Below are 20,054 nucleotides of genomic sequence, written 5' to 3' on the forward strand. Positions count from 1 at the left end.
GGCTCATGTTGTGCTAAAGTTGCTGTCTGTAATTATGCCCCCGTTGGCTTTCCAAATCTTGCCTTTTATGTTAAATTCAGGCCATCAGCTGCTTGCAGAGGTTATGTGTCCTGTATAAGCAATATTGAGTGCCTGTATAGTTCAGTTATGATCTGAGATGATCTAAACCAAGAGTAATGTTAGTGTAAGTATTACATAGCACTTCACTGAGAAGGTAAGGGTATTTACTGGTGTTAAAGATAACTCAAACAGCACTTTACTCTTTCTTTTCACCCTAAAGCTGCACAGACTATGTCTCTGTTCTGATGTATAGTTTATCTTTACTTGCTGTGCCCTGATATCCTCTCCAAATACTTTCTGTCTTCTTCAGCTGTGTTGTGTCCTTTGTGTCTGCGGCTAAGACAAGATCCATTTAATTTTTTGTCTGTACCTCTTATCTCTGTGTCAGCTGTAAAATAAATATTTTGAGGAGCATTACACACCTGTTCTTTAATTCCTTATCTGTCTGTCTGTATGGACATACGTTGTGCTGCATTCCAGTTGTGTGAATAATTCTGCTGGCCTGCATTTGAGCTGGGTTTTGGAGAAGAGGCAGAGGGTGTGCTTTGATTGTTGCAGTGGTTGTGATAGGGGTTGTACAACATCTTGTTGTGATAGGGGCTGACCTCAGCAGGGGCTCTTATCACAGGGGTTTCCACGGCTGCCTCAGGGCCACGCACCAAGGAGAGCTGCTGTAATTCACTGGCCCTACAAGGGGGCTGACACTACAGAACCTCCTTCTCTCTAAAGCCAGGCAGATACAGCTGGGTTTCTCTCCTCACGGTGTGTGCTACAGAAAGTTCACTTTGCTGACAGGGGAATGCTCTGGAAGCCTTGTCCTGCAGCAGCACCTGCAAACTGTTTACCAAAGAAAGTAATCCTACCCCTGGAGAGAGCGTTCCTTGTTCCCTTGGCGGCAGGGCTGACTGAACTGACCAAGTTTTTAGGAATGGAATATGCTTTTGCTGTTAAGTGAGTGCAGCTTCACTGCCTGTTGACCTTGGCTTCTATTTTATTCTGGTTTTGCCCGATTTTAAATTTCACTGAGTCTTTCACGTGTGGGTGCTTATTTATACCACCATGGAGAATGCACATTTAAAACACTTTTTCTTGGGCTATATTGAAGTGTGTCATTCACAAGCATACAGAAAATGCTGATTGAGATGTTGCCTTTTTGAATAACACATGGTGTCTCAAGTGTAGAGTTTTATCCCCACAACAGGTTATGTTCTTAAGACCAGTAAGGCCAGTAAGGAAGTAGACACTCCTTTTATGAAGTTCTTCATGCCTATACATGCTCTTATATATTATTTATCTTGTATAGTGTAGCAGATGATTGGTGTTTGAAGGTGATTCCTGCCCCATCAAACAGAAAACCAAATAGATATACTGTATTCCATGTGGGATCATGTATTTTACAGGAGTTGCAGAGTAGAAACCAAGCCACAGATAAGTCTGTTTGCCATCAATGTTGGGGTTTTTAACCATGGCAGGAAAACCATGTACGTTAAAGACCAAACAGTAGGTGTGCAGTTAGCCTTGCTTTGAAAACAGTTGCACCATACTGAATGGTGAAGTATTCCCTTTGCTTATAAAGAGAAATGACAAAACCATGTATGCCTGAGTAATGTAAGGCTTTGCTTTTAAAGTTGCCTGTGAGTCCAGTTTGGGCTAGAGTGTCTCTAATTACAGCAAGGTAAATGTAGCTGCTTACTTTAGAAGGTACAGTCAATGGAGCAGATAAATCACTATTGACAATCTCTAAGCCAAATCCTTAATCCATTTATTCATGTGGTTTTATATATATATATGTATTTACATGTTTGGTGGTTGGTTTCTATTTTTTGGGGGTTTTTTTTTGTTTAGTTGTGTTTTTTTTTTTTTGTTTCAGTTTGGTTTTTTGTTTCAGTTTTTGGGTGTTTTTTGGTAGTTGTTGTCGTTTTTAGTTTTGTTTTGTTCTGAGTTCTCTAGTTTTTTCTAGAGTTTAATGTTTGTTCATGAAAGCTACTGGCTGAAATATTCAATATTCTGTTGAAAAGTAAATCAATTTTTTAAATATAATTTTTACCATGAGAACGTATATAGATTATGTATATAACTTGTCTACTTCCTCTCCTTATGCTTTCTTCAAATGACCAAATCTGATGAACTAAAAAGCGTAGATTTTGCTGTAGTGCTTAAGTTTCTTTTCTAGCTAATCCTTTCACTATTGGCAAGATTTTAATGATAGTTCATAGTCTACTAAACATTGAAATAAGTCTTGCCTTTGTTGTTTGCATCTGTCAATTTGCATGTTCAAAATGAGGACTAGATTAGCACAGATGCCAAATTATGATGTGAAGAGTGAGATTTTTTCCTGAATTGTGACTATGTAGGTCTTGCTGTACTCCCTCACCTTCTGTAGATATGATTTGCCATATTTCCACTTACCCTGTGCATATGTTCTCATAGCATCCTCCAGTGTGATTATCTATACAGTTACAGCAATCTGACTGATTAAAACTCTGGAAGCAGACACAATGCACTTCTGTTCACTGCATGAATTCTGTTCATTGCATGGCTGCAGCATTATTAATGTAATATTACAGGTACGTGTCAGAACCACTGTGGTTTGTTGGATCTGTTAGGTTTCACCCTAAGGTCAGTAAGTTCAGATTGCTTTAGAGACCAAACAAAAATGGTTTAATAAACCAAAAAAATTTTACTTTTTCTTTGATCTCAGCCATGGGGACTAAGTTCTGAAACCATTGTTGGCCCTGAAGCAGCTAAACAAAAACTCTTTAAAGGGCTTTTAAAGTAACCGACCATGCAGAGTAGCCACATTTTCAACATTTTGTTAAGAAAGGTTATACATCAAGGATAGGTTAAGTATTTTAATAAATTACTTTATAGCCCCTTATTGATGTTCAAAGAAATTTGGGTGAGGGAAAAGGTAAAGGTTACAAGTGTTTATTGGCACCACCCTGGGCAGATGAAGATAAATTGACTAATGCTTGATGCTTTATTTTGTGCTTGCCTCTTAGGAAAGCATGTGGTTACTGGTTTTGTTTATGACGTTTTTTGTTTTTAAAATCTTTTCATCGGAGTATTAAATTGGTATTTAGTATTAAATCACATCTCTTATTGTGAAAACATTTAGGCTGGTAGAATGCTTTCTTTAGTTTCTCTTTCTTTTTTTTTTTTTTTTCTGAAAAATTCCCTTCCTCACTGACATTGAATTCCAGTTTAAGAAATTAGAATGCTGAATAGAATGATACAACACCTGACTAAAGTCATATCAAGTTGTTAGTTCAACTGCTTTGAGATGCTCCATATGAAGCAGATTTCAAAATGTGCCATTACAGGAACAGGGAGGTGCCCTTCACACAAAATTTTGGATCTGGTAGAAAAGCTGGGGTGGGTTTCTGAGCAAAGATGAAATGATAGGAATATGGATTTTTTTATTTTTCTATTAAATTCGCTGGTAATTAGCTGTATTGTAAGTCGGTAGTTTGCAAAAAACTTTTTTAATTCTGAGTTTGGTTTTGGAACTCTTCCTTGATTTTCTGTTTCTGAAAACAGAACTAGGCAACTTTCTTCTGTTCTCAGACAAAATGTGTTGCATTTAACATAATCCAGCCAACAATTTAGCTACTTGTTACTTGCCTTCTCCATTATTTTTTTATTCTGGAATATCAAATCAGTTGTTGGACTGTCAGGAAAAATATACAAGATTTCTTTTTTTCTTTTTGCTACGTTTTTTTCCTATCCTTATTGATATTATATTAGAATTTGTGTGCTGCAGTTTATAAAGAGAAACAATTGTATTAGATGATGTCTGCCTCTCTTTCTTTCACAGCTTTCCAGTAAATAAAAAAAGCAATCCACTGACCTTTTTGAAAGTCTGACTAATTGAACCGTTCATGACAATGAAACATATTGAGGATTTTATTTATCCCCCTTCAGTAGCTGTTCCTGCTTTGTTTGAAGTACTTGTTTTTTTATATTAAATGACTATCACTCAGGCCATGAATCTGTTTGTCAGCAGCCACAGTTTGTGCCCTGCCTGGCCCTTTAATGGTAATCTCTGATTAGTCACACTGTTCCCAGCCTTTGGAGTTTGCTAAGATCTTTTAGAGAGGAAAGAGATGGAGGAGGATTGAAGTTATCTGCAAATAATTAGGCAGGTGGGCACTTCATGCCAGCTGTGAATAAAAAGTACTCAGAGATTTAATCAAATGCCAAATAGGAGCCAATATGTGCCATTGTTCTTGGACCCTGTGAGGTTAAATATGAATAAGCTGTGACTAACACAGCCATAGATGGATTCCACTTTATTCTGCATGCCTATTTTGCCATTAGTTTAATTTGAAAGAGAGGATACTAAACCAATTTTTATAGTTGCACAGTGGCATTAAATGTTGAGTTTCATCAAAGACTAGTAGAAGTGATAGGAGTGTTAATTTTAAATTTTGTAAGAAAACAAGGAAAGCAAGATAGTTGGCTAGAAAGATTTGTTGCACTAAAAGAATATTGCATTAATCTCATTGCTGTTATGCTTGCTTATGCAATCTCTGAAAAAAGATAGGGCTTTTATTCATCTTGTTTCAGAAATAAAGTACTCTGAGAAAAGACAGTATGGTGATTTTTCTGCCTTATTAAAAATAACTTTTAGGGACCCAGATTTCCCCTTCTTAAAAGGAAGTAGTAAATATTTTGGGGTAAGAATGTGATCACATGTAAGATGCATTTTGTGAAGAATATGTGCTGCCTCAATATGTGTTATGCACCCTCAGAGAGGTCTTAGGGAGGCATAGGATAAATAGATACACTGAAGAAGTAGGTAGTAATGTCACCAAGGCAGATGGTAGACGTGGAATAAATGTTCTTGGGTGAAATCAGAGCACTGTCTCTGGGTCCCTGCTGAAGAGCAGGGTGAGCTGCTGCTGCCACCCACCATGAGGCTGCAAGTCCATGTCTTTCAGGTGGGATGCATGGTAGGATTATGCCTGTAGTTGGCTGATTCCAGGAGCGGGAGAAGGATGTGTCTGAGTGCAGAAGTGTGAGCTTTTACAAGGAGGACAAGTCTCTTCAGGTGTGTTACAAGAGGCTAGCACTTGGATCTCCTTTGACATTCAGCAAGATGCTTGGAAACAAGACATTACTAATTTTCTGACGTTAAATTATTGTGTACTGGGTTATTTTTGAACAGTTATAAATTTATCATGAAGAATTATTCTTGGTTTTTTTTTTTTTGGTTTTTTTTTTTTTTTTTTTTTTTTTTGGTTGGTTTTTTCTGTTTTTTGTTTTCCCCAAGGATTTTTTAAACAGCTCCTCTAATACATGCTGGTTTAATCTGAGATAGAACTAATTTTCTGCTTAGTAGCTGGCAGAGTGCTGCTGTTTGGAGTTAGCAGGATACAAACCTGCACATTTAAAACTGAAAGGCAAAAGAATACAAGCATCTGAGTCTGCTGAGGCCATTCCCTTGTTCTTTGTGTTCAAAATAATCTTCCTCTTTTAGTCTAATTTATTAGGATGGCTGGTATTCTATAACAAGCTGTGTTTTCTTGCTTGGGTGGATTTGACTATAATGACTTAGATAATTTTTTTTTTTCAAACCAGGCATTGCTACTGTGAAGTGGCTGCAAAGAGTAGCACCTTCAAACTCAGATGGTCTTCACTTTTCATACATTTCATCATGTCTGTTGATTCTGCTCACTTCTTTTTTCATTTCTCCTATTTGTATTGTAAAGGCAATGCATAAATCTTTGTTCATTCTGTCCCATTAAAGCCCATTAAAACACTTGTGCACTGCCTTGGGCTCTCCTTTATACTACAGCAAGACAAGTTTCATTTTCAGTTGTAACTACAAATGAGCACAGAAAGTTGAATTTCAAGGTTAAACAGTTCCAGGGTTTTCACAGGTACCTGGAATTCTGTTTGCAGAAGAAGAAATAAGTCAAGGACTTGTTTTGACCTTCAGAATCTTCCTCTGCTGGCAGTGACTCTCAAGAAATACGCAAAGTTTTAGAACAAAGTCACCTTAAAACTACATTTTTATAGTATTTTTGTTCTCTCTGTCTCTCCACTGTTTGCCTCATGCATTACTTGTTCATAACCTTTGGAAAACACTGAGTTACCAGGTGGTAATTCATCTGCCATACATCACAGAGCAAGAGGAAACCTCCCTCTAGCATATCTGTTTCCTGAATTTGTACTTCTCCCATCTGGAGAGGTGGGAAAATCAAGAGAGATTAAGATAGTCCTGGAATATCTGCCCTGGAACTTCTCAAGGATGAAGTGCCAAATTTCTCAAACTTTCCTAAGAGATGGGTGTTATCAGTTGCTGAAGCTAGTGAGGAATCTGTAACTTATACAGTTGGCCGCTGTGATTGCTTAAAAGGAAAATGAACAAAAAAAATCCACTCCAATCAATAAAGCCTTTAGCTTTCATTTAAAAACAGAATTGATTGACTACACTATGGATTTTTATTGACCAAGTAAACAAGTGCTAACCCCTTTGGCTCAAGCAAGAGTGTGGACACCATCTCTTCCTCGCTTTCTCCTGTCCATTCAACCCATAACTGAGAGGTGAACAACCAGCACCAAGTGTTTCAGCTTGGCCTGCAGCTCTTTCCCTGCAGGGGAGCTGCCCAGTTCTCATTGAAGCCCTCATGGAGCAGCCGTGCAGGAAAGATCACATCTGCTATGGGGTACTGAGAATGTTGCCATTAAGGTCAGAGTATGGTCTGGAGCTCTGACAACACACAGAGCTGCTGAAGTGCAGAAACAACTGGCTGCATTCTTCAAAAAGAAAAATTCTTTTATGCATCTGTATTGATATCCCTCTCAAGTTTTACTGTGTCAAGAATTATTTCATAAGATGGGGTTACCTTTTATCTATTTATTTTGTTTTTCACCTTTCTTTTCTGTCCATAAGTCTACAGAGGAATTTGATTTTCTATTACAGAAGGACCTTCCTTGAGGCTTTAACAAGTAAAGTCGAATTTCTTTAGGGAAATTTCCTTCTTGATTATGATTATGTATACTTTTGTGTGTATGTTGGTAGGTGTACAAGGCAGATGGTAACAGATAGTTCTGCAAACTGGCATGTTTGATTTCCACATATTAATGAATTTCTTCATAATCTGAAATTTCTTGAAAAATGTTAACTTCTGTGTTGAAAAGTTTGGAGGAAAACATAGAAAGCTTGCTTTGTTTGGTTCTTAAAAGTATAGAATATCTCTCTTAACATAGTCTAACCTTGAAGTACTAAGGTTGCCCTTAAATTTCTGTCCAGGGCCCCCAGAGGTGATTGCAGTATGCGGGAACCTCCAAGTTACACTCCCATCACATACCTTCTTCCTGAAGTAATCAGTGTGTGTCAGGGGAGAGGAGGTAGCGACAGAAGGCTGTGTGCATCTTTTGTCTCTCATTCTGGGTTCACTGGCTGCTGTCTGCTATGCAAATGGTAATACAAAAGAGAATAGAGCAAGTGGCTTCGGATTTGTATATGAGTCAGGAAACAGTTGGCTTGCAGACATTGGGAAACGTAAACATAGATATGGTTGTTTCTCTGTTTTTAGGAATACACTATAGATATAATTTTTGCCCAGACTTGGTATGACAGTCGTCTAAAATTTAACAGCTCAATGAAGGTGCTTATGCTTAATAGCAATATGGTTGGAAAAATCTGGATTCCAGACACTTTCTTCCGGAACTCAAGGAAATCTGATGCTCACTGGATTACAACTCCAAACCGTTTGCTTCGAATCTGGAGCGATGGAAGAGTATTGTACACTCTAAGGTGGGTTTTTATTATTTGGGTAGAAAAATAATCAAAACATATTCCTTTTATGATCAGGAATATGAAAATAATGAATATGAATCAAATTCCTGCCATCTCTTTTGTTATGGACAATAGGAATTTGCAAGGAATTGATTAAACAAGGAAAAAAAAAGATCATTTGATAATGAAAAAATTAAATTAAGAGTATTGAAATATAATGCGGAGATTATTGACTAAGGACAAGTGAAGGTAATATCAAATTTTGATCTCATTTAGGTACAGGCAAGATTTAAAAAAGGATGCTACATAGTATATAGCATCTAGGCGGTCTGTCACTAATATATTGCAGATAAATTATTTTTGGTTGAAATACTTTAAAATCTAATTTCCACCAAATGATATTCTGTAAATAAAATATTAAATGCTTCAAATAATGTTTGATTGAAAGTTTGATTAAAGATAAGGCCCCAGCCCTGTATGTACTACTTAACATATGTACGCTTGTAAGCAATTAAAATCAGCAGATCTATTCATCCAGAATAGGCATAAACAAACATGTTGGTGATAATTCTACTTGGCAAATGGGAGATACTTGTGCTTCTTTTAACCTTAAGGTTATCTGTACTGCTTTTTGAGTCACTTTTCAAACAGTTTGTGAAAGGCTGTAGTCTACAGAAAGTATTTTAGGGTCATCTCTGTCATATTTTCTAAATATGCTGAACAAATCCTATAATAAGTCAGGGGCTGATCAAGAAGTAGTCTATGCAGAGGATGCCATAAATATGATTTTGCTCTTAAGAGTTTGTTTATTTAGTTATCTATTTAAAACAGAAAGTGGCACTTTACTTTCTTCTCAATCATTTATGCTCTGTTCATATGCAGTATATGTTGTATGAACAATGTATAAATTTCTCATGTATCAAATGTAAGAATTAGAATGCATTACAAGGATTCTCTTCACTTAATTTTTTCTTATTGTACTTATTTGGGAGCATACAGACATCCCTGAAGAGCACTTTTTAAATGGTTTATTATGCCAGTTGGTGTTTATAAAAGTCTCTAGAGAGCCTCTTCTGTTGACATGCTTTTTTTTTTCTTTTTCTAATTGGCAATTGTAGAGTCATACTTGGACTTTACCCTTCCATTGTCCATTCATTTTCAATGAAAAAAATTCTTCTAAAGAGATTCAAAGTAAAAAATCATGTGAGCCCTCAAAGAGCAATAGGTTAGAATTATTGTGTCAGAGCATGAGAAATAAAGTGCAATGAGCTGGTAACAGAACAGCAGAACACACTGTTACCCTGCACTGCAACACACAAACATCCGTATGGGTGAAGATACGGCCTGAATTTGACCTAAGGTAAAACAACATTTGAGAGCTTCATATCTGGCTTGTTAAGGAACAATAATAGGATCTGACAGTTCTCCAGGTCCGTGGGCTGTCCTGTATCACCACTCTTTCCTTGTTGGTAATTAAGGGGGCAGATGTGGTGAAAATATGAACCAGCCTTACTGAATCTCCTCTGAGGGTGTCCCATGGTCTGTCCATTGCACCATCTGTGATTCCAGATCTAGTTGTGGTGCTTTGAACACAAGGCTCAGCTTGTTTTCTTTTTCTTTGAGTGTTTAACTATGCAAAAATTGAAAGTGGAAAGTAAAGGCAATAAATGCATAGATCATAGCTGACAAATTTGAAAAGCATCTCCATAGTGATGCAAGTATTCTGCTTGAAAGTGTGGGGAAGGGTCTTTCTTCCTGTCTCTCACAGGTTCCTTGTAAACATTTGGTCAGGTCATAGTGGCAGTTTGTGTAGAATAAATACTTTGTTCAGAGACTTGTAAAACTATCTGGCAGCATGTCTCAGAGCCTTTTCCTATCTCCTGTCTAATATGTAAGCATTGCACACATTAAAGTATGTGAGCATTATGGCAATTTTTAAAGTTGATTTTAGAAGACATTCTGCCTTTCTATACAGTGTTGCCAACAAAGGAGGAGGTATTTTAAATGCAAAGAAGTCAGTTTGAAGTCTAGCCCCTTGCTTTGGCTTACTAGTGAAAGGTAGCAGGACTGGGTTTTGCACTTATTCCTTGCAAGTCATGTGGAAATTCGTGATAGCATTTTCAAAAGCAGAAAGGGATTTAGTCCAGACAGTTATGAGTCCTAAATCAATTCTAAAATGTTTATAAGTTGTAAATTATTTGAATGCCTTATACATTAAATAGGTAGAAACATAGTTTGCTTTTCCTATCCAAATGCTTTTTTCACCAGAGCTGCTTCCATGATTATAGAGCAAGTCCAGTGTGCCCCACAATGTTTCTCTTATGCAAAGCCACCAGATACAATGATGGCAAATGCAATGTGACTTCATAAATGTGTTCTACAAAAACTTCCTTTTTGTGCTATCATAATCTTCTCTCTTTCCCGTCTTCAGACCTTAATTTTTATCCCCTATCTTTTGTAGAGCTGAGAGGTGCCTCAAAATCAATTGAAATTTTGGAAATGGCTTGAAATACCACTTGAAACAACACAGATTCTCAAGTTGCATGCAATAATAATTCCTGTTTTGTTCTTTGGTACTAATACTGGATGTTGTTTTTCTGATACACAGGAGGCTATTCATAATATCCATTAATTGGCATAATTTATTTCAGTGTATGTTATTTACTATGTAGTATAAAGTATCTGAATTCTTGAATATAACCTATTTTCTTCTTCCCCTTCCTTTTCTAATTAGGTTGACAATTAATGCTGAATGTTATCTTCAGCTTCATAATTTTCCTATGGATGAACATTCTTGTCCTCTGGAGTTTTCAAGCTGTACGTGGTAAAATACTTTCATCCTCTTTACATTCAGCTTTATATTTACTTAAATTTTGTCATCAGGAGAGCAAATGTTTCCTTTTTAAAGCCTTGAGGCAAAATAAAGAACCGACCATTCATGTTTTGACTGGATTTATTGTATTATTTAATACACTAATTAATTACTTGAATCACATGTATTTTTTGCAACTTTAAAAATAGTCTTTTTACTTAGGAGTCTAATACAGTGGCTATTACAGTTAATGGAAATGCACTGTCCTGGAAAAACTTTGTTTCCTTATGCCTGCAACTTTGAATTAGTTCCATATGGTGTACTTAAAGGGAAGAATAAGATATGTCTTGTTCAACTTGCTTCTATAAATGCTGAATCAGTAGAAGTCCTTTTCCTTTCAGTGGAACTTAGTTTATATGAGCAAAACCACTACCTTCAGGCTCTATTTTTGATGCAACCTATGTTAAAAAAAATCCTAGAGAATTGTGCTATTATAATCACACAGTCATTAATGTTGGAGAAAAACTACATCAAGTCCAACCTATGACTGAACACCAACATCTCAACTAAACCGTAGCATGAAGTGCCGTGTTCAGTTGTTTCTTGAGCACCTCCAGGGAAGGTGACTCCACCATTTCCCTGGGCAGCCCATTCCAATGCTTCACAACATTTCAGTGAAGAAATTCTTCCAAATATCCAGCCTGAACCTCCCTGATGCAGACATGAGGCCATGTCCTCTCACCCTGTTGCATGGGAGAAGAGGCCAGCTCCTGTATTGCTACAGCCTTCTATCAGGTGGTCTTCCCTAAACAATCAAATTATGTACTAAGAAGTGTACTTTTGAGCTCTTTCTGATAATTTAATGATAATGTAATGACATTTATGTTTTAATAGTGATGATTCTGAGCCAGTTTTTATTATTGGAGTTTGAGAATACCATGTAGATATTTTATAAACATTTGTATTTACACAGTTTTTGGTTGATTGTACATTTACCTCGACTTAAAATTGAGACGATTTATTTTGTGGTTAAATTTTAAGTGGATCAAAAGGAATATAGATGGTCTCAAATCCACTTAATGTACAGCTCTGTTTTAATTTATAAGAAACTTCAGAGATCATCAAATGGGCTTTCTGTGTACATTCTATGGCTTAGTGTTTGATTTTTTTGTTTCATTCTAGATGGATATCCCAGGAATGAAATTGAATACAAATGGAAGAAAACCTCTGTTGAAGTGGCAGATCCAAAATACTGGAGATTGTATCAGTTTGCATTTGTAGGGCTACGAAATACAACTGAAATTTCTCATACCTTGTCTGGTAATGCAAAGTGTTGAGTTTTATTTTGTGAATATCTATTTAGATCCAAACTAACATATGAAGATAAAACTGAAAACCATATTATATATCAGATAAATATATTTTATTATTTTTTTCAATTTTTAGGTGATTATATTATTATGACAATATTCTTTGATCTCAGCAGACGTATGGGATATTTTACTATTCAGACATACATTCCTTGTATACTCACAGTTGTTCTTTCATGGGTGTCATTTTGGATCAATAAGGATGCAGTTCCTGCAAGGACTTCTCTGGGTAAGAATGTCTTTTTTCAGCCTTGAAGGATCTGGTGCTCCTAAAGAAAACAAATGTGTAGCACATTTATTTTCCCACAATTATTCCCCTTCTGATTGTGACCATTGGTCATTCTCTCTTGAACTGCAACATTGGGAGTAGGAGAATCCTGCTGTAGTTGTGTGGCAGAGTTTAAGGAAGCAAAGCTGAGCATGGAAATCATGATCCAAGTTTGTCAGTCTGCTGTTGTTCACATAAATATGTTTTTTCTTCTTTATGTTTTTTTATCATCTCCGAGGACTGCCATGAGGCAATTATTAATCTGACACTTAGCGTCATGGAACAAATTGAAGTCATTACTACATGACCAAAAATGGCAAAAATCTGGTTTAGTTTTTATGTTGCTTTTTTTGTGTTCTTGGCATTGGTTTTTGGTTGGATTTTGTTTGTTTGTTTTGGGGGCTTGTTTGTTTTTGTTTGTTTGGGTTTTTTTTTTTAGTAGAATGATTCAATTATTCTTTTAGACCGAGGACAGAAAACTTGCAACCAAAGTTACACTTCAAGAAGTTAGGTCTATAATTCACAAAAACTCCTGTTTTTACTACAGACAGTCTGAAGTGTTTGCAAGTTCTAATACGAAGATAATTATGTGTTAGTGCCATCTTGGCTGACCTGTTTAGCACAGCATCAGTCTGCTAAGTTTGACTATTTAGGATTCCTGTGCTGCCTTGGAGAAAAGTTGCAGTCCCCACATAAAGCCTAATAAACGGGTACACAGAGTGCACAGGACACAGCTTTGAGCTTAGCAGGGACAGATAGTTGTAGCAGAGCTAGTGACAGCAATCTGACCTATTTTGGGGTCAAGAGCTGAGAGTTCTATCTTAGGAAGTTAGAGATGTGAGTTAATTTTCCTGATCAGCTGTATTGCTGTGAGCACACCATTCCCACCCTACAAGATCATTTGCTACCAGAAGCATGAGCCCACACTTTAACTCCCTGCCTTTCCCACTGAAACTGGACCACCAGCATGCCTGCCAGATTAATGAGTCAAGAGAGAAAGCAAGCAAGAACAAGCATGGCTCAGTAGCCTAATGAAAAGGTAAGGGAAGAAAATCTCAGTCTAGAACTCTATGTTGTTTGAAAGTGCTGAAAAATTTAGTGAAGAGAGTCTAAAGTCTTGAATAAATAAGTGAAAATTGCTTTTGATAGTTTTAAAACTTGATGCAGAAATTTCATCAGATTTCTTTGACTCATTGAACATCTTTGTGGATTCTGTTGGTATCCTTCTAGTTCTGTATCCAGTTTTTTGTTTTCACAAAGTACTTTTTATATGCCATGAAACCGATGTCACAGTTAAGCTGAAGAGTTCAAGCTCTCAGTTCAGCATTACTAGCCTTCATCTACTCGAGATGGAATACAAACTTTTGTAATATGTTATTTACAGCTCCCTGCAGGTAACTCTGAACTCCTTTCTTGTAAACATGTAAAATCCATCACTTGACAGCTTGTAGGATGACTTTTCTTACATGCAAATGTTCTGGAGAAGGAGAAAGAGAGTACCTGTCAAATAGACACGATTCTATGGAAAGAGAAATCAATACAAGAAAGCCAAACCTAAGCCAGGTTTATTATGGCAGGTAGCTGTTTTGCTGTTGAAGGTTTGCTCCCTGTGACAGCCCCCTATGCATTTCACATAGCAGACACGGCTGGAAAAATTTGTCTCTTTTTGTCCTCTCTGAATGGATGTTGGTACAGGGAATGGTGGGTGCCATTTCCCACCTGTAAGGTGTGCTGGGTTCTGGTACACTGAAAAGGCTGGACCTTTTTTTCTCATATCTGTTGGAAGATCCTGGAAGATTGTGGTTTCCCAGAGCAAAAGATTTGGGGTGATTACAGATATTTAAATATTTAGTTATACAGAGGAAATGCCAAATCAGTTTTCAAAAGTATCTGGTGGGAGTGAAGCATTTTTGAAGAACACTGGTTATCTGTTTGCCCCTTTAGGCATATAATTTCATTGGGAAATCTCTTGGAAAAATACTATTGCCTTCCTGCTGCAGGAGCAGTCCATAGTGACCAGTGATTCCATGCTTTGATTTGTGAGCCATAGACAGTTTTTGCCTGCTGTAATGCTTTTTTTTTTGTTTATTTGTTTTGTTTTGGTTGTTTTTGTTTTAGTTTTAAATAATCTTGTGCATGTAAATAACAAATTATTTGTGTGTTCAAGTATTGCTCTTCAAAGGAAAGGTCACACTTAATTTTAGACTACTGTGTAAATGGATTTGCATCTCCCTGAAGCATCAAATATAAGAAGAAAGTGTTAAAACCTTGTAAATGATAAACTAATGAAGAGTAGTACAATTGAGCATATATTTTGAACACATAGTTATTAAGGCCAGTTTGTTCTTTTAATTAGCTTGTATGTAAGAGAATCAGGGGAAACATTTTTTATTACTTAGGACACAGTGTTGAAAGCATATCTGGTAACTTAGACAACGAGACCAGAAAGCTATGAATGTCATCAAATTTGATCTTCTATGTCTTCTTCAGTAGGAGACAATTGGAAACATTATTAATTTTTCGTTTGTTTACCAAAAGCTTGAAATCATTGATACATAATACATCTTTTATTTCTGAATGCATTCCTTTTAACATTTTAATAGCTTGAGCTAAGGGACTTTCTTGTGCCTATAAAGTTTGTGTGCTTATTTGTACCCATTTTTCTACTGTATTTATGTGTACATTTCATGTCAGATTTATAAAACTTCACAAACTTAATCTCATTGTTTGTTCAGTGTGAGCTGAAAATAGGATGGATTTAAAGGGAAGGGGAAATGTGCTGCTTTCTCTATGATCCCAGGGAGGATGCTGCGTCCATAGGGAGGGATTCTTGCCATAGCACCAATGTACATGAATGTAATCAGTGGCGAACCCCCTGGCCCCTCCCGTGGGTCACTCCTTATATGACTCATCAATTAAATAAGAGCTAATATGATTACTTTTTTTGGTGACAATATTATTTGATTACCTATATGTTTCCCTTTTTCTGTCTTTTTTTCTTTCTTTACAGGGATCACAACTGTGCTGACCATGACAACACTGAGTACAATTGCTAGGAAGTCACTCCCAAAAGTTTCCTATGTGACAGCAATGGACCTTTTTGTTTCAGTTTGCTTTATTTTTGTGTTTGCTGCCTTGATGGAATATGGCACCTTACATTACTTTACCAGCAACAGAAAAGGGGTCAAAGGAAAAGAAAAGAAGGCAAAATCAAAGCCATCAGTAAGTTTAGGCAAACAGGAAAAAAAAATACAGAGTGGTTTTTATTGTAGCATTCGATTTGAATGACTGCTTCTTAAGTAGAAAAGCTAATGTTGAAAGATAATTAACACTAATATTTATTTTTTCTTTTTTTTTGCAATTAGGGGCTTGTACTAATTTTATGTAAATACAACTAGTAAGCAAAGGGTTTAGGTGATTTCACATATGTGAATGAGGACACATGAGCCTAAGGCGGAGAGGGGTTTGATATAATATTCCATGTCCTTGATGCTTCTAGAACTGCCCATGAAGTGTGTGCCCACGGAGATGGTTCTGTAGGCACAGGGCTTCTGAAAACAGCCCCTGGCAGACCACAGCTAAAACTGTAGCAGTAAAGATAATGTGCATGGACTGAAGGTATGAGGATTTCTTTGGATCTGCATCAGCTAACTGAAGTCTTACAGAGCTTTGCAAAGGAAAAAATGCTTGTTATTGGCCAGTATTCTGAATCCCACTACAGAAATTCTATCTTAACTCTTTTCTAAATTGGCTTCCATGTTTCTTTCTGGTTAAATTAACCTTCTGCTTTTACAAGTTGATGTTTTTATGGTAAACCTCTACACATCTCAGGATCAAGTATTATTCAATTTTAAGAGTCTTTCTGCTTGTGTAGTAAAAGTGTTGTAATTTCCAAAGAATTTGTTGGAAGTCAGTACAAATACTTAAAGGTAGTCTTTAAAGCAAGAAAACATTGGAGAGAATAAGATGAAGGAAAATGTTATAAAGCCCCTTTCCAAATCATCTCATCAAAAGATGCAGGTGCATATCTGAACCATAATACCAGTTGTCTTTTCTGGATGAAGGCTGAATACCAGCTCTGTATGAGGTGAAACAGAAATCGATAAGAAATTACAGAAGTAATTGCAGGTATGGAAGTGCAGAAATCCTGTTATGAGCCATATCCATTCTGCAGCCTATGTCGGCAAGGACTGGTGCACCCATTCTGAGCAGCCCTGCTGTGGGCCTCTCTTTTATGGGGACACTGAGGCTGTTGGGGCTTGATTGCAGGGAAATGAGAGCCCTTCGGCTTCATTTGGTGAGCTGTTCCAAGGGGATCAGCTGTGTGTTTAGGACAAGGCCAGTGGTGAAGTGTTAATACTTCCCTGTGCTGCCTTGGTCAGATATTACTGTGATCCTCAGGGAATCCTTCACAGTCAGGAAAACTGGAAAATGGAAACCGCAAACCTGCTTCCTGTTAGTGGTAGAAACACATGTGGGAGCAACAGAAGGAGAACACAGGCTTTGGCAAAAGCACAGTTGAGTTTTGAGGGTAAAAGATAAGAGAGCATGTGGGGGCATCCCAGTGTCAGCACAGCAGATTCAATTTCAGGTTGCTGCTGCAGGGAGGTCTCAACAACGCAGGGAGCTGAGTAAGTCTGAGTAGGCATGCACAACGCAGAGAAGGCAGAGATATCAGGATGTACTGCTGTATTCAAACCAGGCAGATATTCAAGATCAGCTGCTGACAAATGGAAAGACACTGAGGCAGTTTGCAAGTATGCTCTATTGAATGAAATAATGCCACTTTGCAGAATCTGTTCACACATCACCCATGTGTGCAATAATCTGCCAAGGGCCTTGAGATTTTCAGTGCATATGAAAATTTTAAATGCAAAATAATGATGAGATAGAAACTATGAAACTTACTGAATAAATAGCTGGAATTTGCACTAATATTAAAATTAGCAATATAATACTAAAATACTGTTCAGTTGTGTTTTACTGGGTTCTTAAACAATGCTTTTTTATTTCTAAGTTGAAAAAAAATCTTTTTGCACAGAGTTTTTTAAACATGTTATGGCCATAAGACCATACAAAATAAAGAGATTACACAAAGAAAGGGAGAATTAAATTTAATGTACCTAGATGCAAGGATTCTAATTTGGTAAAAGCTTTTCTGGTGATGTTTTATAAAAAGTTGTGACTTTTCTTGCTCCAAATAAATGAAGAAGGCATCTAATTAGTTAATAAGTCATACCATGACAAATCCTTTTCTTTTTATTCTTTTTTTTTCTTTTCTTTTTCCCCCTTTATTTTTGTCAAGGACTTCTATTAATTATTTTTGTCTTGTAGTTATGGATATGCAACTCAAAACAACAGTTTAATTTTCAAAGTCAGTTTAATTCTTTCTGAAAACTCACAAGTTATTTTTTCCTTGGGAAACTTGCCTTGCATAGATCTTTTATTTCTACTGCAAAATGCAATAAATGGTTACTATTCCAGGAACTGATGCCAGTAAGCCACAATAAATGATCTTGTGGAAAAAATGGCAAGATTTTGCAAATTATAACATCAGTATTATCTTACAAAATATGTGCTGGCATCATTCAAGAAAGGTAGTATGAATTGGCTTATGCAAATCCACGTTAGTAAGGATAATGAGTTTGGGCAGGAAAGATTAAACTTAATTAGTTATGGATCTTGTTCTGATCATCATTTCACCTGAAATGAGTGTATCACCTGTGCCATGTTCTCCACAGACAATGGCTTTCTTTTGTACTGGTATTAGTGTTATTGCAGAATAATTGGGGTTTGATCCTATCAGACTGTATTATAAATGATCTCATAATACATGCTGTTTTATCTACAATTTCAGTAGGCATATCCATAAAAAGTCAGTGTGTACTTCTATATCTGCATGTTGTGAGTGTTCTGTTGTTTTGGTTTTGGTTTTTTTCAGTTTCTTCCAATTTATATTAAGGCATTGTCTTGTTAGGTGTTGGTCTTTTTTCCTCTTTTCCCTCTCATTGCCTCTTAGACATATTTTATGTATTCCCTGTAGGTAGTTAAGCCTACAGGATGACTGTGTCTGCCTCTCTTAACCCACCTCTTCAAACTTGCAATTCAGCAGCCACCTCCAGTCTGTGCTGGTGATGTGAACAGTGGAGAGCAGTACTGTAATTTTTTCCTTCTCCCATCATGTTTCTGTGTTGAGGATTCCTCTTTTACCCCACTAGTAGAAATAACTCATGCCATAAATCTTACATGGGCAAAACCCACAGTGAGCAGAGCAGAGTAGGTGTGAATCAGAAATAGGCATCTTTCCCTGTTTATCTACAGCAGACTAAAGACTTTTTCTTAATTAAAAAAAAAACCCTGAACCTATTTTTCATGTTTTGTAAAAATAACCCCTCTTTGCAATGCCTCAAATTAGGATGGAGGCATGTAACTCCTGTTTCTTGGTATTGTCAGTATTTTATCATAATTGAAAAGACTAATGAGGTCCTTAAGGATGATAATTAGCTCCCTAGGTCATCATGTATAATCAGTTTTGAAACAGCAGTCTGTGTGAAACTTTCTCTAGTAGAGACACTTATTAAATAAAGCTATTTGAAAACATGGTGGATACTGCTCTGCATTAACACCATCCCTTAGGATATTGGGTAAAGTGCTCCTGAAGCAAAAGAATGTCACCTCAACAATGTATAGAAGTCTGTGTACCGGCCAAAGTAATTCCCGGGAAGTGGGACAACAGGACTTTAAAGCATAACAAGAAACTAAATGATGACTTCCCACTTTCCATATTTTTTTCATGTGTTTCTATTGTCTATCATGTATAATTGGTTAATAATATCCAGTTAGATTTTCTCACTGCTTCCTTTCCTGCTGGTATATCCTTACATAACAAAATATGAAGAATGTGGAAAAGAGAGAACACAATATAAGAGTAGTGTTAATATAACCATTCTCCTTGGTCTGAAGATTTTAGAAAAGATGCCAAATGTGGAGTGGGGTAAGTTGAAAGAATATTATGGAATAGTTTAAAACAGCTGTGAGATCTAGAAAGAGAAGATAAAGGACAGATGAGGAAAGAGAATATATTTTGAAACAATCAGGAAAAGAAGGATGATGCATATAAAACTGTGGAGAAACAAAGAAATAAAAGGGGAAAATGTGGGTTGTGTTAGTGTTGAGTTAAAAGGTGCAAAGGCAAAAGTCACAAGTAAGGGAAGAGCAAACACTATATGTACTAGGCAATTAGCCACCCAGATTTTTTCTATGAGAATTATAACATTTTACACTGAGTTTTTATCAGATACCAGAAGGTTGTTATGACCATAGAAAGTAAAAGTAAGAATTGAGAACTAAATGCACTGGTGACTTGAGTGGCATTCTCCTAAGGAGTCATGTTTTGGATTCTGAAGGTGGGCTGTATTGTTTAGGGATTTAATATCTGAGGGTTGGAGGGCATAGCCTGGCCTACATGTCTCAGTCTGATAAACTACTTCCCCAGAGATGCTGTGGATGCTGTGTAAAACCCTTTAGCTCTTTTTTTTTTTTTTTTTGTGAAAATGTAGCTTCCAGAAACACATCTAGTCTCCTAAGGACCCAAAGGACCCAAAAGATAGGAGGACCATCATTCCTTTGTTAGTGGTGATTATAGCCTGCTTGTGGACTTGGTTGTGACCCAGTTGTCAAGAAGTGACTGACTTCAAAATGTTTGTCTGTGTTTGTAGATGGGATCAGCTAACCCTGTCTGTGTGACTAATTATCTACTATTCCCAAATCCCAGCACAACCCAATTTTCACTGT

General features: G+C 36.7%; 1 protein-coding gene across 2 annotated transcripts in view; it reads left to right on the plus strand.

The window, feature by feature from the left end:
• Positions 1–20,054, plus strand: part of GABRG1 (gamma-aminobutyric acid type A receptor subunit gamma1) — a 57,443-nt gene that overhangs the window by 29,187 nt on the left and 8,202 nt on the right. Inside the window, exons 4-8 of one of the 2 annotated variants that reach the window (XM_058024294.1) lie at positions 7,608–7,828; positions 10,545–10,627; positions 11,805–11,942; positions 12,069–12,221; positions 15,271–15,482. In XM_058024294.1, coding sequence (XP_057880277.1) covers positions 7,608–7,828; positions 10,545–10,627; positions 11,805–11,942; positions 12,069–12,221; positions 15,271–15,482 — 807 coding nt within the window. The remainder of the gene's footprint in view (positions 1–7,607; positions 7,829–10,544; positions 10,628–11,804; positions 11,943–12,068; positions 12,222–15,270; positions 15,483–20,054) is intronic. The other variant, XM_058024295.1, reaches the window with a different exon arrangement.

The sequence above is a fragment of the Melospiza georgiana genome, chromosome 5 (assembly GCF_028018845.1).
Source record: "Melospiza georgiana isolate bMelGeo1 chromosome 5, bMelGeo1.pri, whole genome shotgun sequence".
NCBI classification, from domain to species: Eukaryota; Metazoa; Chordata; class Aves; order Passeriformes; family Passerellidae; genus Melospiza; species Melospiza georgiana.